The sequence below is a fragment of the Pan paniscus genome, chromosome 12 (assembly GCF_029289425.2).
Source record: "Pan paniscus chromosome 12, NHGRI_mPanPan1-v2.0_pri, whole genome shotgun sequence".
Taxonomy (NCBI): Eukaryota; Metazoa; Chordata; class Mammalia; order Primates; family Hominidae; genus Pan; species Pan paniscus.
The window spans coordinates 124592398-124615611 of record NC_073261.2 but is presented as its reverse complement, the minus strand read 5'-3'; the positions used below and the strand labels follow the sequence as shown (position 1 = coordinate 124615611).

At 45.6% G+C, this 23214-nt stretch overlaps 1 protein-coding gene across 18 annotated transcripts in view; it reads right to left on the bottom strand.

The window, feature by feature from the left end:
• Positions 1 to 23214, bottom strand: part of MYT1L (myelin transcription factor 1 like) — a 560909-nt gene that overhangs the window by 145083 nt on the left and 392612 nt on the right. For all 18 annotated transcript variants that reach the window (XM_034952508.4, XM_034952504.4, XM_055108320.3 and 15 more), the window contains one exon: positions 11904 to 12250. In XM_034952508.4, the coding sequence (XP_034808399.1) occupies positions 11904 to 12250 (347 nt within the window). The remainder of the gene's footprint in view (positions 1 to 11903; positions 12251 to 23214) is intronic.

Sequence of the window (23214 nt, the reverse complement as noted above, 5' to 3'; positions counted from 1 at the left end):
TGCCACTGTTTTTTCTGACTTTTGGAGATTGTGCAGGTCCATGGTCCTGTCTGCACACACCCTGCATGTGGGAAAATGGCCTGTCATGGCCTCGGGTCCTGCTGAGACAGCAGCTCACCACTCATCCCTTAGAGAGGAGAAGGGCGGGGCCGGCCTGGGGGAAATCTCCCCTCCCAGGTTGGGCCTTCCCTCTGCTCCTCACCTGCCGTGGCAGACGGAGAAGCAGACACACCTGGAGAGATTGATACCAGTGCCACAGAGGATGCCTAGTGTGCACTTTGAATACCTCACGTCTGCTGGGCCTTGCAGACACTTCCTCCACCCTCAGCGATGCCCACGTCTGCTGGGCCTTGCAAGTACTTCCTCCACCCTCAGCGATGCCCACGTCTGCTGCGCCTTGCAAGTACTTCCTCCACCCTCAGCGATACCCACGTCTGCTGCGCCTTGCAAGTACTTCCTCCACCCTCAGCGATGCCCACGTCTGCTGGGCCTTGCAGGGTCTGTGTGGTCGCTTCTTTGTTCTTCTGGGTGCTAATTACTGGGGAGCTGGTTTTGGTGCATTATATGAAAATTACCCAAAATACACTCCCAGCCATTTTGCGTGTGTTGTTCTCTGTATGGTTATTTCTGGGCCTCCGTCTCATTACCATAAATGTCTGTGCGTTGAGGAGCTCGACCTACTTATCCACCAATAGAAGGGATTCTCTGGACTGAAGTTTGTTTCCCTGTGCCTTTGCATCGGCTGTGTCTTTTGCTTTCTGTCTCTGTAAATCAATCTACTCCGTGCAGCAGGGGCAATGCCTTCCTCAACTCCAGGAAAGGAGCGTGCATCACCTCACTCGTGTCCATGCCCTCAGTGCAGGGCTCAGGGACCCAGGAAGGCGCCTGTTCCCCCTTCACACATACGTGAGGATGCCCCACTAAGTCACATATTTCTAAAGTCATCTCGGTTCCTGTCACTGCCCAAAAGCCTTCTTGACGACCGAAAGGAAGCACGCAGGCCAGACACTGCCTACACTCCCACGGCCATTGATGGTGTGAGGTAATAGCAGCCTTAGAGAGGCACTGGCTCAGGTTTTGGAAGATCCCCCCCAGGTGATGAAGCTGCAACAACATGTCTCTCAGAAGAATGATCTTACACAGGGAATTGAGGCACGGAGGAAAACGTCTATTTAAGATAGGAGGCATTTATGAAACTTCATGAGCCATGTATTTACCTAGGTGAGATATGGAGGTGCCTAAATACTTTCATCAAACTGAAAACTGCAAAGTCTTTGGAGAGGGCAATGTAGCACAACCCTTTTATCAGATCCAAGAGAAAGGTAATGATCACAATTTTGCACAACCAAGCTCTGCTGGGCATGGCACTGGGGGGAGGAGGAGGGAACTAACAGAATAATAGTTATTCATTTAACAGCTGTTTATTGTCACACTTAGAGATGAACAATGAACCAAAGAGACAGAATCCTTGTAGTCATGGCTGTTCCATTGCAGTTGGTGAAAGAGGTAAAAATAGAGAGTAATAAATACTGTGATGCCACATAGTGACGTGTGTTCCACGAAAAACGAAGCAAAATCAAAAGACAACGGACAGTACATGGGATGGGGGGTCGGGCAAGTCCTCATGGAGAAGGTGCCACTTGAGCAGAGATTTGAAGAGGTGGGAAAGTGAGCTGTGCCAGGGAGAGTGTTCTGGGGGAGGAAAGAGAGGGTGCCAAGGCCCAGGGTTGTGTGCCTGAAGCTCCAGGAGCAGTGGAGCCACGTGCTGGTGGAGTGTGCTGGAAGGGCAGGTGGAGGGCTGGGAGGTTGAGGCTGGGACACACCAACTTGGCATCAAGACACAACCCTGAATGCCTTCTGCTGAAGCCAGGGAAGCCTGGGCCAACCACATGCACAGTCTAAAGGAGAACAATGGCACCAGCAGGCAGAAGCCAGGTTGCCTGTGTCAGCGTGCCTGGGAGGCTCCCTGGAGGCTCACGGAGGACCTCTGAGTGACACACTCTTCACACCTCACACCGTTCTCATCATCCTGTGGATGAAGGGATGGATCTGAGGAGGAGTTCAAGGTCATATGGCTAGTACATACATCCAGGAATCCAACTCATGTTGGTCTAATGGACCAGGCAGCTTCCACAGCCCCCACCGAGCTGACAGGGCCCTTCTGCAGAGAACCCAGGTGAGAGCTCAGAGAGCCACGGAAATTACCCCAGGGCTCCCAGGTGATAGAGAAGACCTGGTCCCTAGGTATCTCTGTTTCTACTCGGAGGAAGTTCAGGCGACACAGATTCTAGCTCCAAAATGGAAGAAATACCACCTAGGCTGAAGAAAACACAACTTGGGCCAGAAAAAAACTCAGAGGGGTGAGGATGCCTTGGCTTCAAGTTGTTAATGTCGCTTCACTTTGAACACTGAACAAAAATTTATTTTCTGAATTCTTCCGAAGACTGAACAATTTTGGATTCAAAGAAAGAGGAACCCAGTGGCTTAACGTGTAAGGGAAGTTTTTTCTGAAGTGATTTGCCTCATCCAAAGACTGGAACAGATCACAGGAGACTGTGGTGCGTGTGGCTCTTCAAGCACAAGTGTGTGCATGTTTAGATGGGGTTTCTGGAGCATCAGGAGAAGAGACTGCACTGAGCTCAGTGGCAACAGGCCCAGGACAAGGTGCCCAGCGCCCAGGTGTGCTACAGAAGGTGACAGGAAGTTCTGTGTGGACACTGCCTAGCACAGTGCCATGAGCCACATAGGGCAACCCACATGCGATTGGTGTGGCGAGGAAGTGCATTTTTCACATTATTCAGTTGTAATGAATTTAACTTATTTACATTTAAATAAACACATTGGTCTAGGGTTTGCCATGTTGGCCAGCATGGATGCAGAGGTGGAAGTTCAGAGGGAGCTGGGCTCTAATTTTGATTTTTTTTTTTTTTTTTTTTGAGATGGAGTCTTGCTCTGTCACCCAGGCTGGAGTGCAGTGGTGTGATCTCGGCTCACTGCAAGCTCCGCCTCCCAGGTTCACGCCATGCTCCTGCCTCAGCCTCTGGAGTAGCTGGGACTACAGGCACCCGCCACCACGCCTGGCTAATTTTTTGTATTTTTAGTAGAGACGGGGTTTCATCGTGTTAGCCAGGATGGTCTCGATCTCCTGACCTCGTGATCCTCCCGCCTTGGCCTCCAAAGTGCTGGGATTACAGGTGTGAGCCACAGCCCCCCGCCTGATTTTGATTTTTATAACATATATATATATATACAACCTCATATATGTAATTTATAGATATGTATTCATATGACATGTATTTTCTATAAACGGCCCACCAGCAGAGCAGCACCCATGTGGGACAGCGCTTTCATGTTCTTGTGTGCTACAGTGATTTCAATGCTGTCCTTTCTATGAGCTAAAAGGTGAATGCATGAAGTCTCATTTATTTATAAAGCTTTGAGGGTCTTTTTATTTGATGACATTTTAGGTATCTGGCTTACATAAATTAAGGGATTAAAAAAATAAGAGTCACATTCTTCTACCCAGAGAATGAGCTGTTTGGAGTCAACAGCTACTCAGATAGAGACAGACTGAAACATTCGAACGAATTACACCACTGTCTCTGTCTCTCTGTCTGTCTCATTCTCTCTTTCTCTCTCTCTTCCCCCTACCCCGTCTCTGTCATGTACACACACACACACACACACACACATACACACACACACACACACAGGCACAGGTCAAAGACTTTCTGGATCAGTTGGATGACCGTGAAGACTCCCTGTCCCCAGAGTGATTGCTTTTATTGTCAGTGCTCGGAACCCGGGGAGCAGAGATAAGACTGTGAAAATTCTGGTTCTTCTGTTTTCCAGAATGGGTTTGAGACACAGGTGGCTGCTCACATAAATGTGCTAGATTGGGAGGGAAATTGAGAGGACATCAGGGTTCCTTCTCTTTGTCTCTAGTCTTCCATATTTCATCCATGTCAAAGAGAAGACTCTAATCTGCTTCGGCAGAGCTTGCAGAGACAACATGACCACTTTCTTAGCAATCTGAAGTTTAGTGAGCCTCAGTATTCAGAAATGTATGTTTTTATTTTCAAATCAAATACTTAAAGCCTCCACCTCAGTTTATGACTTCTAATTCTGCCCCCTGTAAAGAACCATGCTTTGTATTTTTTATATACACACCTCTTCCATACTGTATTATGTATTTCTTCCATAAAATGGTGACTCTGTTTAGTTTTGTGTCTGCATGCAACCCAGTGCCCTTCTGGGCACAGAGAAAAAAAACACACCGTGTTTTGAAATGAGCTGTCATGATATTCTGAATCTTTTAAACTCTTGCAGCCTTAATATACATGATATACTTGCTGCGTGTGGGGAGGGGGTCATGGACGCTAGGTTCAGGGTTACAGAAGAGCGTGAATAAATGGGTGGGAGCATAATATCATATTGAAATTGTCCTTAATCACAATTGTGATGTTATGGTTCTGAACTGCTTCACATCTCTCAATCGTTTTTATATTCTGCAACTTCTTTAAGCTTCAAAATAAGACAGCGAAGTGAAGGAAGGGCACGTACTATTATCCTAATCTTAAGTGAAACTGAGGTCCAGTGAAGCTAGGTGACTCGCTTAGGACATGTGACACAGCCAGAGCTGGAAACACACCTCATTCCTCAACTCCATCTACCCGTGGATAAACCAGAACTTGGAATGAAACCTAAATTCACAAGGCATAGCAGATAAACTGTCATTTTCTTAGAGTGGACTTTATAAGCAAATTGAACAGAAACATATTCGACCCCACTATCTTACATTTTCTGTTTTCATTATCACGCTAAAAGGAGTTTCCCCAGGACTTTATGCATCCACCTGCATCTTTTTTTGTTTTTCAAGATGGAGTTTTGCTCTTGTCACCCAGGCTGGAGTGCAAGGCTGTGATCTCGGCTCACAGCAACCTCCGCCTCCCAAGTAGGTTCAAGCAATTATTCTGCCTCAGCCTCCCAAGTAGCTGGGATTGCAGGCATGTGCCACCACACCCGGCTAATTTTTGTATTTTTAGTAGAGACAGGGTTTTGGCCTGTTGGCCAAGCTGGTCTCAAACTCCTGACCCCAGGTGATCTGTCCCCCTCAGCCTCCCAAAGTGCTGGGATTACAGGCGTGAGCCACCACACCCGTCCTCTACCTGCATCTTAAATGTACATGGCATGATATTTGCAGCCAGATTTTTGCTTTGTATCAAAGTACCTGAAGGTTTATGAAAAATAGGATAAATTATATTTCTATAATTTAGCACAGTTTGCGTGAAGAGAGTTTAGGTTTTTTAAAATCATACATTGACACCTAAAAATGTCTAATTCTATGATTACTCATTCCCAAGATGCAGTGCCATGTACTTCAACGTAGCTGCACATGCCATGTCCTAAAAATGCCTCCGTGGATGCAGGGAGAGGTTAGTTTTAAGATGATACCAAATCATCATATTCTTTCTCCCAACTGTGTCCACAGTCTTCCTCTGGTTGAAGCCTCACATACCAAACATATGATCTTTGTTTCTATGTTGGTCTCAGAACTCATTGCCTTTTCTGCTGACTGCAGTGAAAACTGGTTGGCTAATTCTGCTTTTCACAGTCTGTCTGCGTTTCAACTTGCTTTCCTCATCAGGGATATTTCCCTGAGAAAGACAGGAGAGGATAATTGGCTAATCAATATGGAGAATGGTGTCCTGCAGGGAAGCTGGGGAGTTCAGAGGCCACACAGCAGACCCCTCACCCCCTCCATGCTGTCCTCCTGTGAAAACTCAAGCCTATGAAAATTTGTCTTCCACAAATACCAGGATGCTCTAGCAACTTGGGGCTAGCACCTCATCCTGTTTGAAAGAAAACACACCCTGGGAACTTTACCATGAAAAAAGAAATGTTTCTGTGAGAAGGAATTTTTATAGCATGAGTTCTGCCTTGAATTCCCTTTAAAAAAGAAGGTGGGGAGTGGAAACGCCCCGTTAGAAAATTGTCCCATGCACAGGACTGATTTACAGTGAGGACAGAGCCTGATACTAGAATGGAACAGGCACAGATTACTGGCCATGGTGATCCCACAGCTGGCCGAAGAGTCAGGGCACACTCCTCCAACAAAAGCAGCCCCTGCCTCCTGTTCGACTCCCCTGACCCCCACATCAACTCTGCCTCAGGGCGGCCTCCATGCCTTGCCCAGAGCAGCTGCAGCCATCATTTCGCACATTGAGAAGTTCCTAACGTCCGCGGCCATCAGATTGCACATCAAGAAGGTCCTAATGTCTGCAGCCATCAGATCGCACATCGAGAAGGCCCTAATGTCCACGGCCATCAGATCGCAAGTTGAGAAGGCCCTAACGTCCACAGCCATCAGATCGCACATCAAGAAGGTCCTAATGTCTGCAGCCATCAGATCACACAGCGAGAAGGCCCTAACGTCCACAGCCATCAGATCGCACAGCGAGAAGGCCCTAACGTCTGCGGCCATCAGATCGTACATCGAGAAGGCCCTAACGTCCACAGCCATCAGATCGCACATCGAGAAGGCCCTAATGTCCACAGCCATCAGATCACAAGTCGAGAAGGCCCTAACGTCCACAGCCATCAGATCGCAAGTTGAGAAGGCCCTAACGTCCGCAGCCATCAGATGGCAAGTCGAGAAGGCCCTAATGTCCACAGCCATCAGATCGCACAGTGAGAAGGCCCTAATGTCCACAGCCATCAGATCGCAAGTCGAGAAGGCCCTAACGTCCACAGCCATCAGATCGCACGTCGAGAAGGCCCTAACGTCTGCAGCCATCAGATCGCAAGTTGAGAAGGCCCTAACGTCCACAGCCATCAGATCGCACGTCGAGAAGGCCCTAATGTCCGCGGCCATCAGATCGCACGTGGAGAAGGCCCTAAGGTGACCACACAGATTTCCTCTCAAGCAGCCCCTCCTCCTCAGAGGCCAGCAGCCCAGGACACCACCGCACACCTGTGGGTCACTGATCTGGAGAACGCGATACAGGAAGCCAGGAAGACTTTAGAAAAGGAAGACACCTGCGTGTCACCTGATTTAGCCCCGTGATCAAGTGGCAAGGCAGCCCTGAGATTCAGTAAAGAGTAGTGAAGAAAGAACCTCATATATTCTCCAAAGTATTCCAGAAACAGGGCATTTAAAGCAACATCTATGTGCTAAAGGCAGCTGCACACACTGAAGCTTTCTTTAGTCTAGAAAGCACATTGCTAGGCTCTTCCTCAGGAAATGTTGATTCCTGTCTAAGGGAAGATGCAATGTCTGCTATAAAGAATATATGTATGTGTGTGTATACATTGATTTAGAGATATTTTAGTGGACTGGAGTATGAACATAAACCATACCTTGCTAGGTATTATATATCCATTTACTATATATTTCTCAAATCACATGAATCCAAAAAATATTTATCATAACATAAAAAGATCTGATAATAGAAAAATCTATGGCCATTGAACAATAACTTTCTTAACTTTAGGATAACAAGGGGATTTTTAATTGGTGCAGACTTAGACTGTAATGATGTATTCTGAAAACAAAATTCTTCATGCAAAAGACCAGCCTATGGTAGGTCTATGTATAATAAATATAACTTTGCTTAATTAAATATGAGCTTAATCTGAAATGAGTTTCTCAGGTATTATCCCCTGTTGTTCAAATAAGCAGAAGGTGATCAGGAGAACACGAGTTCCATTACAAGGAAAACCATGCAAAGTGTTTGATTACCTATCCCCCACCTACAGAAAATAATATAATCTTAATTAGCCTCAGTTTCTAATTTGTATGATGAGAGTAAAAGAGCTTCTGCCCTACCCATCTTATGCAATCAATGTGAAGATCAAATTCAATAATGTGATTAAATATGCCTATTGGAAACTTACATTATTAGGACTATTTTGATTCATATAAGCAACAATGCTGGAGGATCCTTGAAATTAAAATAAATACTTAATCTTAAATTATAAACAATAGTCCTTCTATAACCTGTGGGTTCCTATTGTAATAATCTGGGAGTTTGTATACATTTGTTTTATCTAAAACAAAACCTCTTAGTAAAGTCCACATTTCAGTTTATTATAGAGGTGAAAATACCCAACTGGATGAACAAATAATGGCATCCAGCCGGGATAAATCGCCTGAGACTTTCTCTCTACTCGCAAGGCTGAGGCCAGCATGACCTTGTCCCAGCAGCTCCATCACGATGCCCTGGTTTCTGCACTCAGACGGCCACCCTGTGCCACGCAGGATGGGTGCGGGAGTCACACTCCACTCTGTGCTCTGGCCACGTGGCTTCCTTTTAATCTCAGGTCTCTGTCTGTGCTTCTCTGTGTTAGAAAAGGAGCACAATCAACTGCAGGGGAATCGGTTGCTGGCCCAGGGACATAGCAGTCACTAAGAGTGTCACCCAAGGAACATGAAAGGCCAGCCTCGGGATGCTGACCCAGAACTCCAGCGATCAGAGGAATGGGACCCCCCAGCTTTTAGGGAGTGCATGATTTCTGCCAAGCCACTGGAGGGGAGGACAAAAGGACGTCTCTGGTAGGCACCGTATGGAATCTCCCGTACTTACGCTGCACATCTCACATTAAAGATGCTGCTGTCATGGCAGACATTTACATTTGTTGATAGTGATTTTGGCACTACATTTAACAGTGAGGTAAAATATAACGTGCTCAACAAGTGAGAACATTCAAACAGGAGATGGGCTGATGTATGCCTTTCAAAGCCTCCTTTTAATACATTAAACGTAACTAGGAGTTTGATCACGTAAAATGACGGTTCTATCAACAGTTATCCTGTTCCTTTGATATAGAAGCTGCTTGGAGATTTCTGACCCTGATGGGGTATAAGAGACTAGAAGATATTCCATCCAGCTGGAGTACCTGCAGGTGACGTTGGCTAAATGGGGTGTTGAAACACCCATATGGGGCTCCTCCAATGGAGACGTCCTTCTCCCAGAGAAAGGCTTCGTGAGCGTGTCTCCAGGAATCAGGCCTCTCAGGTGATTATGTCTTAGGAGAAATGCATTTGTTTGCCTTAGAAATCAAACAAGCCTTCGGTGTCCCTCCAGAGAATCTGTGGCAATGGAAACCTGGTGGAAGGGCCCCACAAGGGCATGCAAATGCTGTTGGTTCTAAGTGGCTGCCTGGGATCTGGGATTCTCATGAGAGGCTCTCTGAAAGGGAGTGGAGTATCACGCTCTACTGCCAGGATGCTCAGTAAACTGGGTGCACCTGTCTCACACTGGTAGCAGGTAGGTTATCTCTCAACATCTCCCTGTGGCTGCACCCTGCCAGGATGCTTAGTAAACTGGGTGCACCTGTCTCACACTGGTAGCAGGTAGGTTATCTCTCAACATCTCCCTGTGGCTGCACCCTGCCAGGATGCTCAGTAAACTGGGTGCACCTGTCTCACACTGCTAGCAGGTAGGTTATCTCTCAACATCTCCCTGTGGCTGCACCCTGCCAGGATGCTCAGTAAACTGGGTGCACCTGTCTCACACTGCTAGCAGGTAGGTTATCTCTCAACATCTCCCTGTGGCTGCACCTTCCTGAGTAGCTCACTTGATTCCTTTAAAAGTCCTGTCATAGGTGATAATAGAAGTTATTTCCTTAGGGAGCCAGCTGCTGAACATGAATTCTGAAACCAGGCACCCCACAATTAACTATGAATTCTTTCATGGTCCTGATACCTCTTCACAAGTGTTTGCTTTCAGCACCTCCTGTCTTCCGTGCTCTGGACTCAGCATTTGCTGACCACATGAGTGGTGGGCACCATGCCAGGTCTGGCCGCAGAGTTAGAAATCCTGGGTCCTGAGGCACGATCAGCCAGTCGCTCCTTTGGCGGTGCTGTCACACATCCACTGGGTGCCCATTTACTTGCATTTTTCTGGCAAAAATGTCTTTAATTCTAGTTTGCTTTCCAGCATTTAAAAACAATTATATCCTAAGTGTTCAAGTGAGAATAGACAAACCCTACGCAGTCACATTCTAAAGCTATTTCAATAAGGCTTCTGACTACCTTTCAAAGTACATCACTTTGTATTTTTAAAGAAATATTTAAATTTGACCATAAATAAACTAAAATTGAATTTTTAATTCTAGAAAATGAAGAGCAAAACTTAAAACCTGGTTAAGGCCCCTGGTGTAAACGATACCTATTTACAGATTTCCTATCTTAATCCGTCGCACCAAACATGAATGCCTCCTGCTTTCCAAACGGGTGAGAACGTGAAAGAGCCACATTGTATACCATCTTTCTAGTAAGCCCTGGGCAAGTTACAAATCATTAATCAGCCTCCACAATTAATGAGTCACTCAAAATGACACTCACTTAATACAGTGTCCAGAAATAATTTGCCAGGTTGATCTACTTTCCAAATATTTTACTACACAAATCTATTATTTTAATTCTTAGCATCTCATGAATGACACTGGTGCCTTGTGTCCCTGGTAGATTTAATAGCGATGATGGTAAGTCTGTTGATAGGTGTTCTGATAGGCCTTCTCTACCCAGCATTCTACCATAGCGAGACAAAAAATCTTGGGAGACTAATTTTAATTTATGTAATGCATGTGTGTGTGCATATGCATCTATGTGTATATACATATCTATCTATGTGTGTGTACATATGCATCTATGTGTATATATACATATCTATCTATGTTCTGTATATCTATCTGTGCCTGTGTATATATGTACATGTAAGTAAGTGATGGATTGTTTGCATAGGAATCTTAAGCCACTGTAACAATCTAGGATTATTTCATAAAATTCAGGTTTCCTAGTACAAACTCCTCTGACTTCTGAAGGAGGAGTGGTAATTTAAGCCTGCACATGAGATTAGCAACAAGCAACTCACATCTCCCTGATGTATGGAGGCCCCACCCACTGGCTGAAACAACTACCCTTTGTGTCCAGAAATTAGTTCTCCTGGTAATCAGATTCTTGAAGAACTTTTGAGCCCAAGGGAGAGGGGCAAGAAAGAAAATTCCCTTCACTTACAACATGTTTGGGCATTTCTATGAGGAAAACCCTAAGCCAATAAAGATGATAGCTAGGCTTTGCAAAAAAACAAACAAGCAAACAAACAAACAAAACCACAAAACTCCCACCTCTTTCCTCAGAAGAAATGACTTCTATGAAAGGGTTAGTTCTGAAGTGGTATTGTGCGTCGGATAGTAACAGAACACTGGACATGAAAGCCATGTTACCGTAAACGCACTGCCGGGAACATTCCCAACACACAGCATGGCGGCCTTCTCCCTGGCGTGTCTCAGAGCACCGGAAACCCCAGATCAGAAACAGCTCTCACATATGGAAGCAGATGACCGGCTGATTATCTCGTAGCAATACTACTTCCTTTCATCCCAATTATGTGACCATCACTCAAGCAAAGCTTTGGCAATCTACAGACAAAACCCACTTTGCTGGTTGATGTACCAGTCATTAGGCAGGACTTCCAACTCCCCTGAGGAGGTACCTGGGCTAAGCCATTCCAACAACACTGTTTTGCCCTTTGCCCAATCATTGTATCACATGGATACAGCATTCAGGAAAATGTAAAATTAAAGACCAGGTCTGCTAACTTAACTTCCTTGATACATTTTGTTAAGCTAATCAAAAAGGTACACCATAAATATCTCAGTAAATTACTGACAACCAACCTGAATAAAAATTAGACTGACATAAAATCTGAAGTGTAACAGAGAATCTGAAGAATTCTTTAACAGAAGTGTTCAGTTCATATAAGGGGTTAATTTTCTCAGTATTGACCAAGCAGAACAATTTCTTTATATGCCAGTCATTCATAGTAACAGCCGGCAATTCACCTTGAACAGTGGACCCAAATCACGACTTGTTACTTTGCTAATATTTTAAAGATTACCGTTTTCTTCTTCCTCTTCCTCCTCCTCCTCCTCTTCCTCTTCTTCATCCTCCACATCTTCTCCATCCTCGTCATCGTCCTCATCCTCCTCCTCGATCTCCTCCTCCTCCTCCCGGTCCCCCTCCTCGTCCTCCTCGTCCTCATCCCCTGGCTCGTCATTGTCCTCGGAGTACTCCTCCCCCTCATCCTCCTCCTTCTCATCCATGTCCTCAGTCCCATCACTGTCGTCACACTCATCCACTGAGGAGCTGTCTGCTTTCACGGCAAATGGCTTTCGTTTAGGAGCAGGTTCCTGGGGCTGTTTATCTTGTGTTTTTCTTTTTTTCGCCAAGGGACAACCATATACACTAATAAAAAAAATAGAGAAGGCAGGGGAGAGAGAGAGAAAAAATATCTGTGTTACTGTCTTTTAAAATCAGATCAATGGGGGCCTTGATCAAGGTACTTAAAGGCTTATCATGAATGTCATCAGCACAAACACCAGAGAGACATAACATACATGTTCCCCGAAGTGTGCTGAAATCTGTTAATGAAGTGATAGTGCAAATAAATACCGCTCACATTTGTCTAGTTACCATTCACATTTAGTCCAAGTCTCCTAGTTCCTCGTTCCTATAATTCCAGAGATCCTACGAAAATTCATGAGATTGGTTTGCATAATGTGTATAACATGTAATTGACAATACAAATTTATGAAACATTTTACCAAATATATACTATGTATAATATACATCTGAAGCAAGATTTATTTTAATCACATTATATTTACATATATATTTATGTAAAATATAAAAATGTCTATGTCGTGAAAGAGCTTTGGATATATTTGGATTTGTATATTTTATGGATTAAATTATATCTTTAGACTTGATAACCTCCTGAAACGAGATGAGCCCTAGGGCTTGTCAATGTTGTATGAAAGCAACTGCATCATTCAAAGTTGTGCAGAACTTCCTCAGTCTTAGATGTTATTAGTCCCACGCCAGCATTCCAGAAAACAACTTCAGTGTTAGCGGTAATCACCACTAAATCACGCTGAAATTGGCCCAGGCTTGGATGAGACCCTTCCTTACAGCAGAAGCTCATAATCTTTCCTTGAGAAACAACGATTTTCTTTTTTTTATTATTATTATACTTTAAGTTCCAGGGTACATGTGCACAACATGCAGGTTTGTTACATATGTATATGTGTGCCATGTTGGTATATTACATTAGATATATCTCCTAATGCTATCCCTCCCCGCTTCCCCGACCCCACGACAGGCCCCAGTGTGTGATTTTCCCCATCCTGTTTCCAAGTGTTCTCATTGAGAAAGAACGATTTTCAAAGCTACATTACAAATTCACTTTTGTTGTAGAAATAATATATATACTACAAAAAAATAGGTGGGTTAGGGGAGACATAGAGGCAAACTACCGCAGGCAAATACTCCATTTATGCAGAACGAGATGTGTGGCCTCTCTCATTGGCCCATTATTCTGCAGGGTGAGATGTGTGGCCTCTCTCACTGGCCCATTATTCTGCAGGGTGAGATGTGTGGCCTCTCTCACTGGCCCATTATTCTGCAGGGTGAGATGTGTGGCCTCTCTCACTGGCCCATTATTCTGCAGGGTGAGATGTGTAGCCTCTCTCACTGGCCCATTATTCTGCAGGGGGGGTCCTGCACACCTTGACTAGCTTGGCTTTGGATCTGGGGTAGTGAATGATCATTCAGTCATGACCCTGACCAGTGTGTACTATTTGGGCAACTCCTCTATTTTGGGTCATGGGCTATGCTGGAGTTCAGAGATGAGTGGCACAGATCTTCACACCAAGGCTTTATGCTCTAACAAGGGATTTAGACAAGTCACAAATACCATTTTAGAACCTCTCACTCCTGTGTACACCATGCACCAAACACCTGGCATGTCATAGACACTCAACAGGCATTTGCGGAATGAAAGGATGAAGTGTGATAAATCCCATAATGAAAACGTGCAGAGGGCTCTATGTCCTGTACACAGACGGCAGGCATGCACGGGTGCTAGCAAGGCTTTCAGGAAGAGGTGAGGCTGCTGATGAGCTTTCACAGATATGTAAAGGATGTCTAGGAGGGAAACAAAGCATTTCAACACATCCCAATTAAAACAATCTGCAAAAGACATGAACATATGTAAGAACACCAGGGGCTCAGAAAACTAAAACAAAAGCAAACCCCAAAGGTTGGAGCATAGAGCGGGGCTGGGCCAGGAGGTGGAGGTCAGAGTGGAGAGTCCGGCGGGGTCCAATCAACCTCGTGGATGAATGATGGGACTCTGGATTTTGACCCAGGAAACAGGGAGTGATACGAGTTCTTTCAAGCACTCAATAATGCAATTAAAATGCATGTTGGATAGGTGCGAAGCGGAGGACAGAAGAGAGGAGGTGCAGGCTAGAGATGCGGGGAGCAGAAGACAGCCAGCGCCATGTTCAGGTGGGGACTGGGATGAGAAAGTGAGCTGAGGAGGGTGCCCAGATCATTAGACAGATGAGAGAGGCCAGGAGGACCAAGGGCCGTGAGGGAGCTTCTTGGTACAGTCAGACCCTGGGTAAGAAGGTGCTGGGACAGAGTGTGAGAGCAGGACACAGTGTGTGTGGACCAGGAGGAGCTTGCATTGCCCATGGCAGGTCTTGTTGGTCAACTGACTTTGGACAGATGTTCAACCTTATACATTAACATCATCAGCTGTAAAGTCAGAAAAATGCTAATCTCACATGGCTGCAGTAAGGATGAAATGAAAATATATATATATATGTAAAGAGGTTAGTACTGAATCTGGCACCTGCTAGGTACTCCATGAATGATAGGAACTGCTGTGTAATAGTGATAATAACAAGAAACTTTTGCTATTTTTTATTTTTATTCAGGTATCCAATTATCCAACAAACATGTCGCTCCTTAAAGTTTTGGAAACTAATGATTGTCCTGTTTGTTTCTTCTATCAATACTTCTAAAACAATTTAGACCAATTGCACTAGCGAAAGGGAAGAGAAACAATTTTATGTTTCTTAGGAAACCAGTTTTTCTTGATAGGTTGTGGTTTGTGGCCTGTTAGGAACTGGGCCACATAGCAGGAGGGGGCGGCAGGCAAGCGAGCGAAGCTTCTTCTGTATTTACAGCTGCTCCCTATTGCTCGCATGACCACCTGAGCTCTGCCTCCTGTCAGATCAGCAGCCACATCAGATTCTCATGGGAGCTTGAACCCTACTGAGAACTGAGAACTGTGTATGTGAGGGATGTAGGTTGTGTGCTCCTTATGAGAATCTAATGCCTGATGATCTGTCACTGTCTCCCATCACACCCAGATGGGACCATCTAGTTGCAGAAAAACAAGCTCCCACTGATTCTACATTATGGTGAGTTGTAAACTTATTTCATCATATATTACACTGTAGTAATAAAAATAAAGTGCACAAAAAATATAAATGCACTTGAATTACATCCTCTCCACCCCCAAACGATGGAAAAGCTGTCTTCCATGAAACTGGTCCCTGGTGCCAGAAAGGATGGGGACCGCTGCCCAGGAAGACACAAGCATGGGGTAGGGGCAAGAGCTGAGGGACTTCATTGCCACCTTGCTGCGTGACTCAGGGAGTCCCTTCATCAATTTGGATGCCACTTTTTAAGTCTAAGATGAGGGCAGTTAGATGACTTCTAAGTCTCTATCAGCCCTGAAACACTAGGGTGAAACGTTATCATCCCTTAAAAACATAATAAGCAAAACAAGAATAACAATTTTAATCACCAGATAATTCAAGAAAAAAAATTCATCTATAGTCTACATAACATTTCAAATATGAAATAAACAGATTTCTGGGATTCCTTTTATATTTTCATTTGTGAGGGGATAATCTGAGATAATAATCCCAGAGCCAGCCACACCTTCATGCTGAATCACCACCGGACAACCCGTCAAGTCTAAGCCCACCACCAACCAACCTCCTCGCAGGGCCACCCGTATCTGAGTAGACTGGTTCTGGTGGATACCTTCTGTGTTTGTTCAGTTAGCAGATAATAGATGCAGCTGTGCACGGATGGCTCCTCCAGAGCCTGCCCTTGGTGTCGCGGGTCATAATGACCGGAGCTTTTCCCAGCTTCCTTCTCCTTCATCAGTGCATCAATATGTTTGTCTGACACAGTCTGTTCTGCACTGAGGCCACCTGCACAGCACCATTCACTAAAACAGATAACTAGGCCCACCGTGACCATCTATGAGTCCCGATTGCTGGGAAGTGATGTCACCCCACTTGGCTTGGTGCTATTCAGTGAGGTGACTGGGGGTAAGGTGGGGCTCCTGTTTCATTTTCTCCCTGCTCATTCACACGCACAGCCGCCCTCCTTTTCAAGATGGCTCACTTGTTGTTCAGACTGTGCGATGTTGGCCCCATGAGGTTTAGAGGAGGGAGTGGAGATTTTCCTTAGAATGGATGCTGCAGTTAGAAGTGAGCACAACTGGGCTTCACTCATGATCACCTGGGACAGCTGAGAGTTTGGAGGACAATGTATCTGGCTAGGAGGACGTTTGGGAGGATGGGGTCTGGGCCGTAGGGCATTGCCGTGGTGGGTGTCTGAGTCCCAACCTTGGAGAACATGTCTGGGCCATCGAGGCGTGGGAGGCGGGCTGCCTCCTGCTCACATGTCCTCTGAACTCCCCTGCACCTGCAGCTGGCTGGCTCCCTTGCAGAGGGCCCGCCCACTTTCATTGCTTTTCCATCTCCTGGCAGCTGCCATGGCTCCTACTCCATTAGAACTTGCTGGGCATGGGAAGGTAGTGGAGGAAGAGGGACAATAAATAAGCAAGAGTAGAAAAAAAATAGTTGATCAAGATAGTTGGAGAAGGTGAGTGTGTGTGGAAAGTCAAGTACACATGGAAAAGAAAAGTGAGGAGTTCGTCTGTCTCTGCCAGGACAATATTGGTATAATCCTATCAAGCAGGGTTTAGTTTAATATGTGAAACATTTCACAAACAGCCTGAGCGTATCCAGGGTGGTGATGTGTAGAGCACACCACACGACCAAGGGCGTGAGCTCCAGGCTTGGTGTTGTTAGCACCTCTTTGAGCACCCGGACTCTGGCTGGGCCTTAGTTTACCTATCGATGTGATAGAAGCGTCGGCTGTTCCTTTACTCTCTAAAGCTTTACATGTTTTAAATTTCCTAAATGATTCCCTTCCCGTGGTAGGAACTTTCTGATGAAGTGTACGTTTCAGTACCTTCTAGTCTTCTATTTTCACTTGAATTGGTTTTACTTCCCTATCCCTACATTTTGCAAGCTCTTGGATTCAGCGTAGCAACTTTTGGAATCATCTGGCGTCAAACTTCCAGTGCTTCCTGCCATTTGACATGGTTCATTGCTCACGATTTGCTCTCTATTTGTTAATGTAAAGTGTGAATACAGTCGTATCCCCAACTACAAACAAGTACCCTCTGTCCCTTCTCTCTCTGATCCATTCTCCTACTGCAGTTCCTGGTATCTACTTCCATGGTGGCAACACATTCAACCACCAGGCACATTCCATTACATCTGTGTTCAACTCCACGTGGCTCGAGGCCCTGCTTAAATCAACACAGCCCTCTTGGTCTCCAAAGGTTTAGAATATTTCAAATGGAGGCCTTGGAAAGCAATTCTGGGACATGAGTTTGGGGAGTGTGTATCCTCCTGCCCTCGTATTCTGTGAACAGCGTGTCTGATGGGGCGGTGATCTGGAAAGAGAGGAGGATGTGGGGGCACTGGTGGTGCCGCCCAGCAACACACATGAAGGGCTCAGCCCAGCACTGTGTCCTCGTCCAGGACCTCAGCTGACCCTGTCAGTGCCTCAGAGATGCTGTGCACTCTGGTCACCTCCATGGCTCCGCAGCTGGCTACTGCAAACCTCTGAGGCACAAAGGCAGCCCTTTGTATTTGAACATCATTCTGCAAGACTGAGTTCAACATCCACAATGCACTGACAGAATGATGTTTACTCACATATCTTCTCCTAGATTTATATCTCCTTTTATGATATAAATCTAAAAAGATATTTTGATATCTTTAGGATATTTTTATATCTTTAGGATATTTTTAGGATAGATGATATTTTAAGATTCCAAAAATAATGCACTGTCTCTTTTTTCACACAGTTGAAACTTCAAAGAAGTCGTAAATATGATCACTAGTAAGATCACGGTAGCTCAATAGTTCTCTGTTGACAAAATACCCCTCCCGTCATTTTCCCAGAGTGTGTCCATAACATGATTCTCAATGCAGAAGCAGGGCAGGGAAGCTAGCAGTGGCCACATCTCACAGAAAACCATGCTGTCTTATCCTTGGACTTCTCACAATTCAGCAGCAGCCAGCGACAGGAGTGGAAGTCCAAGACGCTTTGGGTAGAGTGAAAAGGCAAACGCATGCTGGATTAGAAATGAGAAAACCTGGCCTTTCCATGTTTTCACCCTATTTAGGTTACGTCAGGTTACGCATGGAGGCCTGGCATCCCGTCGCCCCCACCCCCTCCAAGCCAGCCTGGGCCACGCCTCCTGGGCCCATGCGGATGCCTCACGATGTCTTTTTGCTGTTGTAGCTTTCACAGTTCTTCTGTGGTTAACTCGGTGTCAACAACTTCCAGTTTTTTGCATCTGGTTATTCTAGAAACCAGTTGCTGGCCATGGCTTTCCTTCACAAACTCATACACATACAACATTATGTAGTGCATTCTCGCACTTCCATGTCATGTATAAAGGTCTTTTATTGAATGTTTTGTTTATCCAATTTTAATATAAACAGGGATAAGGTCTCAAGTAACTGAAAACCAAACTTGGCAGCGTGTGCTCTGCTCCCAACTGCTGTTATCACCGCCGTGGAGAGAGGAACGAGGTGAGGGTGGGAAGTGTCCTGTGCGTGGGCCTCTCCCACCGGAGAGCGGGGCTCGGAACGTCAGGGTGATTGACCAGTCGGCTCAGAGGCCTGACAGTGATTCCCCACAACCACCTCTTTTAGAGATGGTATTTTTCTTGTATTGCTTGAATAGCCTCCATTGGGTCAATGTTAAAACACTTATTTTGGAATAATTTTTAACATATTTAAACTGCATTTGAATATAATTCTGGAGCACCGGTTTTCAACCAGCTCAGTTAATACCAGCACTGCTTAGAAAGTGCTTCCTGTGTGCTTGGCGCTTTCTAAAATCTCTATATACACAAATTCATTAAACCCTCTCGGTGACCCTGTGATGTAGATTCTGCTGTAATTCCTAACTTCGAGGGACAGAGATTTTTTGAGTCACTTGTGTAAAATCACAGAGCTGAGTAACAGTGGAGGAGGTTTGCAAACCCCTTCTCCATGTCCTGATTTTCTGATCTCTAAAGGGGGATATTAATCCAACCCTGTTTCTTATTGGGCCATGGTAAGGATCTCACTAAATAAGAATATCTATTTTTCCCTAATGCCTGTTACATAGTAAGAAGGTGCCACATAAATATGTGCTGAGTGAATACATTGCATGATTGATTTATTCCTTTATTTGGAAAGCATGTCACTGAGCAATACAGACCTACTCCCAACCTCATGGGACACCGAGACACAGTTACCCTGCCAGAGAGGACAGAGGAGGCTTCACAGGGGACCAAGATGGGTGTGGGACAGGGAGTGAGACTGAGACAGAGACACAGACAGTTACCCTGCCAGAGAGGACAGAGGAGGCTTCACAGGGGACCAAGATGGATGTGGGACAGGGAGGAGACTGAGACAGAGACACAGAGAGATGCAGAGAGACAGAGGGACCCAGAGGGCGAGTTCAGGGAGGCTGCATGGGCAGGAGGCGGTCAGAGGCTGGAGGTGTGAGGGTGCAGGCAGTCAGGGCCTCCCAGGTGCTGTTCCTCCTAGGAGCCGTGGGAGCTCCGGACAGTGTAGACAGTGGGATTACTTTTACACAGTTGACTCAAGCCTGCAAAACCATCACTGTGGCTGTGGTGTGAGAATGAGGTGGAGGAAAGGAGAGCTGGATGGTGGAAGGTCATTTAAGGAACAATGTCAGGTCATAGGTTGGCCTGGGAAGGTACAGGTAGGACATGCAGGAGTGAGGTGAGGGGATACATGTGGGACGCAGCCTGGTTGCCAGCTCAGGTAACTGGCAGGTGGAGGTGTGTGCACTGGTACGGAAGACACGGGAGACTCAGGTCTTTGCTGGCTTGGTTTTGGTTGGGAACAGAGGCTTACAGGTGATTCTCTATAACCTCTTCTTTTCCAGATGCAGAAATACCATACTTCTCTGTGGTTGCTAAATTTGAGGCGTCTCAGCTTAGGTGACCTCTAGAAGGGCTGAAGTGTTGGTTTGGGGCAGTCGGTGGGTGGATGTTGTAGACAAGGTGGGGAAAGAGGCAGTTTCCTGGGAAGAGTGAGGGCTCCACCCTGAACCCTTAGGGACACAGGGGTTTGGGGACTGGGGAGGGAAGAAGGGGCCAGCAGAGGGGACAGAGATGAAGAGGTCAGGGGATGGGTCCAGGGAGCATGAGGCTGGCCCAGGAGACACAACCCACAGACCCTCAGTCATATCCACAGGAAACAGAGAACATGGGCTAGCCCAGGAGACACAACCCACAGACCCTCAGTCATATCCACAGGAAAGAGAGAACATGGGCTAGCCCAGGAGACACAACCCACAGACCCTCAGTCATATCCACAGGAAACAGAGAACATGGGCTAGCCCAGGAGACACAACCACAGACCCTCGGTCACATCCACAGGAAAGAGAGAAGGCTGGGGTCATCACCCAGATCTGAGTGGTCCATGAACAGCAACCAGAGCCACGTAAATGTTAGTAATATCAGCACAAGGTCTGTGCACCTCGCCAAGTCGCTCCCGGATCTGCCCCTGTTTAACCGTGGGAGATGTATTTATCTCAGCCTCAGTCTATTCATCTGTGAGATGAAGGGTAGTGCCCATGCTACACACTTAGGGCAGCACACGAAAAACCATCCACGTGAAACACCCAACAACTAGCAAGCGGGAGTGCTTCCCAAATCTGAGTTCTCCTTTTCTTATTTCCTTTCTCATGTCTTAAGAACAGTTGATATCCCTTCTCACCACTAGCCCTTTAAAGCGTTACTCTTACACGTTTCTAGAATACATAAAAGCACTTAAAAAGATGTCAGAAATAGTTGAAATCATTGAACTATGCAATTAAATAACTAGCATTTCCAACCAAACGTATATACTAATAAAACCAATTCAGTTTTAACTACATACTTCCTTCCTTTTAAAATATTACATTAAATATATTTTAACATTTTTTAAAGTTATTTTTTCTCTGTATTGTTACAAAGGCATAGCTGATTTGAAAACTATGTATTTTCTTAAACTTGACAGACACGTTCTATACGTGAAAAACATTCAACAAATAATTGTTTAAAATGTTTACTTGAACCTCTTAGGGAGTTTTAAAAAAATCTCAGTTTCTGGAATGCAGGGAGTTGTTTTTTTATCTTTTTAAAGTCACTTTAAATGATGTAGCCAGTTATTAAATATTTATTGTCTTGAATAGTAATTCAAGATTCAAATAAAGTTACAATAATCACTAAATTTAATCTCTTTCAATTCCAGAAAACTAGTTCTTTTGAACTCAATAATGAGAGTAAAGGTACCTCTCGGGCTTTGACCGTTTGTCAATGCATGTGGACGCGCATCTTGGAGGTAGATAAAGTGCAAATGGGAGGCTCGCATGCACGTTTTCCAAACCAGCTTTCCAGGAGACGTGGTTCTCCGACAGCTGGGATTGTTTCTTATATGTCTATTTTTTCTTCTTGAAATTCCAGTTCCCAATTCCCAAGTGTGCCTCTGTTCCTTTAAAGCTGAAAGACTTGAACTAATGCGAACCCTTGTGTGCCAGGGCACACCACCCCCAGCCATCAGCACCAACAATGCTCCTTTGTCCTCCTCCCTTCCTTTCTTCCTTCCCTTCCCTCCTTCCTTCCCTCCCTCCCTCCCCCTTCCTCCCTCTCTCCCTCCCTCCTTCTCTTCCCTCCCTCCCCCTTCCTCCCTCTCTCCCTTCCTCCCTTTCTTTCTTCCTTCCTTCTTTCCTTCCCTCCTTCCTTCCCTTCCCTCCTTCCTTCCCTTCCCTCCTTCCTTCCCTTCCCTCCTTCCTTCCCTTCCCTCCTTCCTTCCCTTCCCTCCTTCCTTCCCTTCCCTCCCTTCCCTCCTTCCTTCCCTTCCCTCCTTCCTTCCCTTCCCTCCTTCCTTCCCTTCCCTCCCTTCCCTCCTTCCTTCCCTTCCCTCCTTCCTTCCCTTCCCTCCTTCTTTCCCTTCCCTCCTTCCTTCCCTTCCCTCCTTCTTTCCCTTCCTCTCCCTTCCTTCCCTTCCCTCCTTCCTTCCCTTCCCTCCTTCCTTCCTCCCTCCCTCCCTCCTTCCTTCCTTTCTTTCTTTTCTTTTCTTTTCCTTCCTTCCTTCCTTCCTCTTTCCTCTTTCCTCTTTCCTTCCACCCACCTCCACAGGCTCAGGTGATCCTCTCACCTCAGCCTACTGAGTAGCTAGGACCACAGGGATATACTACCAAGCTCAGCTAATTTTTGTATTTTTTGTAGAGATGGAGTTTTGCCATGTTGCCTAGGCTGGTCTTGAACTCCTGGGCTCAAGTGATCCATCTGCCTTGGCCTCCCAAAGTGCTGGTATTACAGGCATGGGCCAGCACGCCCAGCGTCTACTTAATTTTTAAGAAGTTAAACTATTTGGTCACCCCTTTGCTGTACCATGTGAGATTCCACTGCGTGTCCACAGTCACCCTTCACAACTGTTGCCCATTTTCCATCATTCTCATCCCACAGCTCTATGCTCATTTATGATTCTTCTTGCTGGAATTTTCTCTCCTACTGATCCTTTAAGACCCATCTCAAGTTCCCCCTTCTCCATCATGTCATTCCTGCTCATCCTGGAATTCAGGGTCATGTGTTGTTAGCAACTCTGTGTCGCTAGACATTTACCATCTAAGTGTCAACCACCTCGCGTTGCTCTTGATTTTCTATGTGTGCTTATCTTATTGTCTCAATTTAGCTGTTTTCTTTTTGGTTTTAGAGGCTTTGCCATCTAATTAATTATTCCAAGTCCCATTGTGCGAAGCAAAGGGGTGGGTGTTCAGTACCTTTGTTTCCACGGACTGAGTGGATTGACTGGTCTGCCAGTGCTTCGGTGTGTTTCTATCAGCATCTGCTTTTCATGAAATCATACTGCCTCTTTTCTGCCAAAACAGAACTCACCGCCCTTGCCACTTGCAAGACTAGAATGTTGATAATGTTACCACAGAAGTATTCTAACCACCTACCTCAC